The sequence below is a fragment of the Juglans microcarpa x Juglans regia genome, chromosome 1D, assembly GCF_004785595.1.
Source record: "Juglans microcarpa x Juglans regia isolate MS1-56 chromosome 1D, Jm3101_v1.0, whole genome shotgun sequence".
NCBI classification, from domain to species: Eukaryota; Viridiplantae; Streptophyta; class Magnoliopsida; order Fagales; family Juglandaceae; genus Juglans; species Juglans microcarpa x Juglans regia.
The window spans coordinates 41,919,222-41,928,529 of NC_054594.1; the positions used below are offsets into that span (position 1 = coordinate 41,919,222).

Consider the following 9,308-nt stretch of genomic DNA (forward strand, 5'->3'; position numbering starts at 1 on the left):
TGTACATAGATTGCCAGTCAATGAATGCTCCTGCATATTTTACACTCGTTGCCTCACCAACTTGAGCTTAATTTTTTAAGGATTGAAAAATTATGCTATGAAAAATCAATCACTTGGTTAAAAGTTTAATCAATTCAGAGAAAATGGACTAGATTACAGCTTTTTTAATAATAACAAAAAAAATCCTACAGTGAGAAAAGGAGTCTTCGAGAGTTGTCTGGTCGTACAGAAAAACGAGGATAGAGGTGGTGATGAAGTAGTGATTGGTTAAGCTGTGATGATGCCGACTGCTGTTTTTAACTTTTTGGAGATATACTAGAAAGAAAAATACGTGTATATATACTTTTTAATAAAACTGGCTTGGAGCCTTGGATGAGATACAAAGCTGACCACAGAAGTTATTCCAGCAATGGCTTTCTTTGGGAGCTTAAATGGTATTTACATTCTCTCCCTGTGTGTGTGCCCACGATCCCCTGCCTGTTTCTGTTATCTTCTTAAGCATCACAACTTCTAGCATGACCTGTAGTAATGATCAATTGGGTTTTACACTTTTTTCTTCTGAGGTTAAGAACTTATGTCTTTAAATGTAGTCTTAAAGAAGGATGTTTTAACATATTTTTGCTTTTTTCAATGTGGAATGGACGATGACTTGTATACTCTATTGCGCCTTTGCTATCAATCCCTTGAAGTTCACCCGTTCTTGTATGTTTGGCAGGCTGCTGTAATTTCTTTCCGGAACAAAAATTTCTTATGCTGCAGGAGAAAATTCACGAGCCTCTTTGTTTTAATCTCTATTTTATTTCATCGAATTTTCTGATTTTTTGTTTTCTTTTGCTCGAATCTTTTAGATTCTCACAGTTTCTCTCAAAATTTATGAGCCTTTTCTTTTTAACCTCTATTTTATTTCATTGAATTTCTGGTTTCTCCTTCCTTGCGTGAATCTTTTAGATTCTCAATCTTTCTTTTGATGAATATGCAGTGGGGTTCTCATGGATTTGTGAAGGAGAAATCGGTTTGGGTTCTTACTGCATTCAAAGGACAATCATAGATGGTGTAAATCTGATCTTCCTGTGTACTTTCTACCTATTTTCCCTCATAGGATTTATAGGAAAACGTTATGCCCGAAGTAGCAATGAAAAAGATTGGATCTTGGTAGTGGTTTCCATCTGTTGTGCTCTTTGCAGCATTGTTTATGTTACTGCCGGTATATGGAATCTAACGGCCAGAAATGACGAGTTCAATCAAATGAGCTGGCTGGTTTACTTCATTAGAGGACTGGTTTGGATCTCTTTTACAGCATCTTTGCTTGTTCAATTTTCAAAATCCATCAGGGTTCTAAACTCTGTTTGGTGGGTGCTGTCCTTTGCATTGGTTTCAGCTCTGAATATCGAAGTTCTGCTAAGATCACGTAGCATTGAGATTTTGGACATGGTGCTTTGGCCTATTAACTTTTTGCTTTTCCTTTGTGCACTTAGGAATCTCTGTCACTTTGTTTCTCGACATAACCTAGACAGCAGTCAAGCTGAACCTCTACTAGCCAAAAAGATTGAGAAAAACCAAACAGATTTAGGCCAGGCCAGAGTTCTTAGCAAATTGTCATTTTCTTGGATTAATCCCTTACTAAGCTTGGGCTACTCAAAACCATTAGCTCTTGAAGACATTCCTTCTTTAGTTTCCAAAGATGAAGCCAACTTTGCCTACCAAAAGTTTGCTCATGCATGGGATTCTCTATCAAGGGAGACGAGCTCGAACAAAACTCGGAACTTGGTTTTACGTGCCATTGCAAAAGTTTACTTGAAAGAAAATATGTACATAGGATTTTGTGCATTTCTTAGGACAATTTCTGTAGTTTGTGCACCTCTAATGCTCTTTGCTTTTGTAAATTATTCAAATCGCAATGAGAGGAATCTGGATGAAGGTCTATCTATTGTGGGATGTCTAATTCTTGTCAAGGTGGTTGAGTCTTTGTCTCAAAGGCACTGGTACTTTGATTCAAGGAGGTCAGGAATGAGGATGAGATCCGCTCTAATGGTGGCAGTCTACCAAAAGCAGTTAAAGCTTTCGTGTTTGGGAAGGAGAAGGCACTCAACTGGGGAGATAGTGAATTATATTTCAGTTGACGCCTATCGAATGGGTGAATTTCCATGGTGGTTGCATTCAACATGGAGCTTTGGATTGCAGCTTTTCCTAGCCGTTGCCATTCTTTTTGGGGTTGTGGGTCTTGGTGCTCTTCCTGGTTTGGTTCCTCTTCTCATTTGTGGACTCATGAATGTGCCTTTTGCAAAAGTACTACAGAAGTGTCAGTCTCAGTTTATGATTGCCCAAGATTTGAGACTGAGATCCACTTCTGAGATCCTAAACAATATGAAGATCATAAAGTTGCAATCATGGGAAGAGAAATTCAAGAATTTGATTGAATCCCTCCGTGACGATGAATTCAAATGGTTGGCTCAAGCACAGTTTAAGAAGGTTTATGGCACCGTATTGTATTGGATATCTCCGACCGTCATTTCTTCAGTAATCTTCTTGGGTGTTACCATTTTCGACAGCGCCCCACTAAATGCTAGCACCATCTTTACAGTTCTTGCAACATTGAGGAACATGGGGGAGCCTGTCAGAATGATACCGGAGGCTCTTTCTGCTTTGATCCAAGTGAAGGTATCTCTGGATCGTCTAAATACTTTCCTGCTTGATGATGAGCTGAAAAATGATGAAATCTGGAGAATCCCCTTTCAGAACTCGGAAAGGAGTGTAAAAATACAAGATGGCAATTTCAGTTGGGACCCAGAAAAATTGACTCCAACTCTAAGAGAAGTGAACTTAGAAATAAGATGGGGCCAGAAAGTTGCTGTTTGTGGGCCAGTGGGGGCTGGCAAATCATCACTTCTTTATGCTATACTAGGGGAGATACCCAAGATTTCAGGAACAGTGAGTATTTTTTTTTTTTTTTTGAAAAAAAAAAAAAAGTCTATTATTTTGCTTCCGAATTCGTGTGATTGATTTTGGTCCTTCATGGTGACAAACAGGTTAATGTATTCGGTTCCATTGCTTATGTTTCTCAAAATTCTTGGATCCAAAGTGGGACGATTCGAGATAACATACTCTTTGGAAAGCCTATGGACAAGACTAAATATGAGGAAGCCATAAGAGCATGTGCTCTAGACAAGGACATCAACAGTTTCAGCCATGGTGATCTCACAGAAATAGGTCAGAGAGGGCTTAACATGAGTGGAGGACAGAAACAAAGGATTCAACTTGCTCGAGCTGTATACAATGATGCAGACACCTATCTCCTCGACGACCCATTTAGTGCAGTAGATGCACATACAGCTGCGACTTTGTTTAATGTAAGAGAGACAAACTTTTAAGTTTCTTCATGTGCATCAAATCTAGGACACAGCAATGATCAAAGTATGGAATTGCAGGACTGTGTCATGGCTGCCCTTGAAAAAAAGACTGTCATTCTAGTGACGCATCAAGTGGAATTTCTCTCAGAAGTCGATAAAATTCTGGTAAGCATTTACCAAAACTATGTTTATTATATCCATGTGCACGGTACATTTTTCTTATAAATAAGAGTCATGTTTCTTAACTTGCCAGATTATGGAGGGTGGAAAAATTACTCAATCGGGAAGCTATGAGGAGCTCTTGACAGCTGGGACAGCATTTGAACAGCTCGTGAATGCTCATAAGGATGCAATGACTGGTTTGGGTCCTTCCGCTGATACCAGTCGAGGAGAATCTCAGAAGGGAGATATAGTTCAGCCAGTGGAGTCTCAAAAGGAAAACAACGAGGGGACAATTACTGCAAAGGGTGTACCAGGAGTACAACTAACAGAAGAAGAAGAAATGGAGATTGGTGATGTTGGATGGAAGCCATTCTGGGATTATATCCTTGTCCCAAGAGGATTGCTTCTTTTTTGTTTAGGCGTATTTAATGTGTCTGGTTTTGTTGCTTTTCAGGCCGCTTCAACTTATTGGCTGGCTGTAGGCATTCAAATTCCTAACATCACTAGTGGCATCTTGATTGGAGTTTACGCTGCAATTTCAACACTTAGTGCTGTCTTTATATATCTAAGGTCTCTATTTACAGCCCATCTAGGATTAAAAGCTTCTGCAACCTTCTTTTCTGGTTTCACCAATGCCATATTTAAAGCTCCCATGTTATTCTTCGATTCAACCCCTGTTGGGCGGATTTTGACTCGAGTAAGATTACTTCCTTATCGTCCATAATAGAAAAATATACTGTATTTTGTAACCTTGAAAGTTGCAAGTGTGTCTATCTCTTCTCTAGAGCCGGTACTCGTTTGCACATTAATTTTATCATTTTTCTCTTGCAGGCTTCATCAGACTTGAGCATTGTGGATTTCGACATACCTTTCTCCATCATCTTTGTTGTAGCTGCTAGTATTGAACTTCTGGCCACGATAGGAATTATGGCTGCCGTCACATGGCAAGTTCTCATTGTAGCTATTCTTGCCGTAGTAGGTGCAAAATACGTTCAGGTAGGCCAAATATTCAAACTCTTGTTTTCTTGCATTTCTATCTTCAATGATGAGATCACAAATTAATTAAGTCAACTTCGTACTTTTACTTAAAGGGGTATTATCAAGCCTCTGCAAGGGAACTAATAAGGATCAATGGAACTACAAAAGCACCAGTTATGAATTATGCAGCTGAGACATCACTTGGAGTGGTCACTATTAGAGCTTTTAACATGGCGGACAGGTTTTTCCAGAACTACCAAAAGCTCATTGACACAGATGCGAGACTTTTCTTCTATTCAAATGTATCCATGGAGTGGTTAATTATAAGGATCGAATTTCTTCAGAATTTGACCCTCTTCACTGCAGCTTTTCTTCTTGTTTTAGTTCCCAAGGGGTTTATAGCTCCAGGTACCGTTACTTCGTTACCACTGCCCATTTCTAATGGGATTTTCAGCCTATTCAAACGCTGATCATAACTTCCTCTTTCTTGGGTGGTCTACAGGACTTGTGGGCCTCTCTCTTTCTTATGCTCTGTCACTAACAGGCAACCAAATTTTTTTGACTCGATGGTATAGCTATTTATCAAACTACCTCATCTCAGTCGAACGGATCAAACAATTCATGCACATACCACAGGAGCCTCCGGCAATCGTTGAGGACAAGAGGCCACCATCTTCATGGCCTTCAAAGGGTAGGATAGAGTTGCAAGATTTGACGGTAAGAAAGCTACTTGAATTCTTATATCCAAGTTTCTTTGAGTTCTTTACACTGCTACCATATCACCAATCACTACAAGTTGTAATTGATGAATTTGACATGCACCAACTATTCTTTCTTTGGGTTGGTTGCAGATAAAATATCGTCCAAATGCCCCATTAGTTCTTAAGGGAATCACATGCACATTCAAAGAAGGGAGTAAAGTAGGAGTTGTGGGAAGAACTGGAAGTGGAAAAACTACACTGATAAGCGCTTTGTTTCGTTTAGTAGAACCTGCAAGTGGGAAAATTCTTATAGATGGACTAGATATATGCTCCATGGGTTTGAAGGATTTAAGAATGAAACTCAGCATCATACCTCAAGAGCCAACTCTTTTCAGGGGTAGCGTCCGGACTAACTTGGATCCTCTAGGTCTTTTCTCTGACGATGAAATATGGAAGGTTGACCACCAAATAATTCTCACATTGACCAAATTCTTCTGAAAGCATTTCTTTTTAATGTTTATCTTTGCATGTTTGACTCGAACCAACTAACTTTCTCATTTATAGGCTCTCGAAAAGTGCCAGCTTAAGGCAACAATCAGCAGCTTACCAAATCTGCTAGACTCTTCTGGTTAGTTTATGATCTTTTACGTGAAGAAACTGGAATACTTAATGTGATGATGTTAAAGCAAATACAGGCAATATTGCTTATTAACAAACCATGTATGTTTAACAGTGAGTGATGAAGGTGAGAATTGGAGTGCGGGGCAGCGCCAACTCTTTTGCCTTGGAAGAGTCCTTCTCAAAAGGAATAAAATTCTGGTTCTTGATGAAGCTACTGCTTCCATAGATTCTGCAACAGATGCTATTCTACAAAGAATTATCAGGCAGGAATTCTCTGAATGCACGGTGATAACCGTGGCTCATAGAGTTCCAACTGTTATTGACAGTGACATGGTCATGGTCCTCTCTTATGGTATGCTCTTACTTTCCAAACTCTAGTATATCTATAGATCCATCTCTACAAACCCAGTTTGGAATGGGTCTAAACTAGACATGATGGAAATTATTTTTGACAATAATCTTCTGATGCTAAACAACTATATAAATTAAATAAATAAGTGCTAGGCTTAAGGGCTCCCTACTAATCTGGGTTGGTTTGGACTTGCAGGGAAACTTGTAGAATATGATGAGCCTACGAAGCTTATGGAGACAAACTCCTCCTTCTCTAGGCTTGTAGCTGAATATTGGTCTAGCTGCAGGAGGAATTCCTACCAGGATTTCAGCAAATCCTGAGAAAAAGCTTGCATTTGGCATATAAACCATGCACAGTAACTTGACATGAAAATTGAAATGGCCCCATCATGTGATTTGTAATTGGCTCAATTGATTGCATAAACACATTATCCTAAGGCACTGTCGTAGCAGAATTTAGGATCGTCTGAGAATATTGGTAAGATTCTGTGATTATTGAATAATAAAAGCAAACTTTATTATAAATCAAGCTACATGAGATATGACCCAATGATGAGACCTTATGGCCTATGCTCTATCACCCACCGAGAGAAAAACTTCAGGCCGGTGCATCTATTTTTCCCCAAATAACAGTCCCCAATAAGTGAATGCCACGTAGGCGTTACATTTCATCTCTAATATGTCCGCACCACGTACTAGACCTCACAGGAATAAAAAAAAACAAGGATACCGGACATCCTCCTCCCTTGATCCTCCCGAGGCCACCCCCCATCATCTCCTCACTCGTGATCCTCCCCTCTCTCGCAATCCACAATGAAGCCCTCCCCTTGCCCGTGACCCTCCCCCTCGATCGCAACCTACAACCAGAAGCCCTCCCCTCACACCGGCGTTGTCCTTCCCCCTCTCTCGAAACCCACAACCAGAAAACCTCGCACCCTTGAGCTGGAGCCATACCCAGAAACCCTCGCACCCTCGAGCATGTACATGTTAGCCGTGACCCTTTCCCTCTTTCGAAATCCACAACCAAAAACCCTTGAGCCCGAGCCTGAGTCGGGATGCAATTGTGTTTTAGAATGAATTCTCCCAACCTCTCAGCCGGGATGCAATTGTGTTTTAGATTATTTGATGCTGTCATTGTTTGTTCAAAGCAAATGGTGATCTGAATTGGATCTATGATTACTATGATGTGTGTTTGGGTCTGTGATTACTATGAATCGGGGCTGTGTTTTAGAGTTGGTTCAATTGATTGTTCAATCATAAATACCCTAGACAAAATTAGAAGCATGCTAACGTAATTAGCACAGGATTTCTGCCATTCAGAAAAACTCCAAACAAAATTTTCAAGCTTCTACATGATATAGATACAAAATAGCAAATGTGGAAGATTACTATGTCAGACTGTCAGTGGCTGAGGGGACGGCTGCGATGGACAGAGAGGATAATGATAATAATCAACTCCAAACCGACGGAACTTGGTGGCTAAATCACTGTTGTGGACTCCTGCGACGACGGACCTTGTGGGCGACATAACTAGGTGTGGCGACGCCGTTGTGTAGTTGTGGCGGTGATGCAACTAATCTGTCACTGGCGACGGTCTCCAAACTTGATAGATAGGGCTATAGGCTTGAAGCCTAGAACGATGAACAAAAGCAGGACCCTTGGAATTATCAGGTGTGATGGGTCTTATGATAACTTTGTAGAATTGCTGATGTGACGAATTTTTATTAGAGGCTGTTAAAGCCTAAATTATGGACCGGCCGTTCCAAAGCGGCTTTGCACCCACCAAACAATATTATCAACGTTCTTTGACTTCCGAATGATCTTATATAAGGAAAAAGCTTGATGGGTGCCAAACGTATCTTTCCACCGGCCAATAAGAATATGCCACGTAGACATTTTATAGGAGAATGATATGAAGTAAAATGTACTGAATCTTGTCTTATAATAAAAAAAACAACCTTTCTCCCTCTCCCTCTCCCTCCCGAATCTGAGTTTATTTCGAGTTCTCAGCCAAACACAAAATCACCTCTCTCATTCTCTTTCTTTCTCTCTTGAATTTGAGGTGCCAAACACAACCACCTCTCTCGACGAAATCCATCTGCGTGGCAAACCCATCCTAATGCCACCGAACATCCCACCCTTCTTTTAAAATCTTCTAGATCTTTCATAATACTTTTATAGATGATAATCTTTCATAAAATGATAAGAAAGCACACGCACACGCACACGCATACCAATAAAACCAAGTTCATATGATCAAAATAACATGAGATTTTGGAAGTAAGAATTTCACTTTCTACCTAGATATAAAGATCCCGAATCTTAACATCTTGCAATACTTCATTTGCTCAGCAATCAAACAAATGATTAATAAAATCATCATAGACTGCAAAGGTTTTATGAACTATAGCAGATCCAATTGAATTGCTCAAGAATCATATTTGGGCCACCAACTTTCGGGTTCTCCACTAATCAATAAATATATTATTGCCTCTCTGTATGCAACTAGCATAGAATCACTATATGAGTCCATGTGAAAGGAGAATCGGGAGGAGAGAGGAGAGGCAGAGCAGATAATCGAGAGGAGAGGGATAGAGAAGGTGATAAGTAATTTTTCTGAATATAAAACAAGATCTAGTATATTTTACTTCATTTTACAATTCTATGAAATGCCCACATGGCTTGGCACCCACCTACCTTACCTGAAGCTCAACTCATCTTATAATAGTTGTTAGGAATTCTTGTTCTCTGTCACCATCCAATCAATAGAAATGTCGTAAGCATATAAAATACTTAATAAAATAAAAACTACCAATTGGAGAAGCTTGCTCATGTCCACAACCGTACATCTTGTACCCAACCTAGTCTGGCCGAGTTAGTGCAGCAGGGCTTTAGAATTAGTTCGGCCAGCAACAGGGCTGCTTTTCTTTAATCTGGGCTTCCGAAAAAAGGTCAATAATAAAAATTAAAACCAAAATACATATACAAGAATACTCAAAGCTTCATCAAGAGGATGCCATGTTTTTAGGATAAGTTTTTTAACATGAAACATAGGACTCAAAAATAGAATTTTTTGCACGTCCAATGATCATTTTTAGAGTATCATACTCACAGACTAGCAATTAATTTTTCCTAAAAATACCCTTAA

At 39.7% G+C, this 9,308-nt stretch overlaps 1 protein-coding gene across 1 annotated transcript; it reads left to right on the forward strand.

Annotated features, from left to right (window-relative positions):
* Positions 1-295: 295 nt before the first annotated feature.
* LOC121262005 (ABC transporter C family member 8-like) lies at positions 296-6,685 on the forward strand. The gene is made up of 12 exons (XM_041164454.1): positions 296-434; positions 980-2,928; positions 3,027-3,347; positions 3,426-3,512; positions 3,601-4,206; positions 4,341-4,505; positions 4,601-4,895; positions 4,990-5,204; positions 5,339-5,644; positions 5,753-5,816; positions 5,922-6,161; positions 6,357-6,685. The coding sequence occupies exons 1-12, from the start codon at positions 410-412 to the stop codon at positions 6,479-6,481; spliced, it is 4,398 nt and encodes a 1,465-aa protein (XP_041020388.1). The 5' UTR covers positions 296-409; the 3' UTR covers positions 6,482-6,685.
* Positions 6,686-9,308: the final 2,623 nt, after the last annotated feature.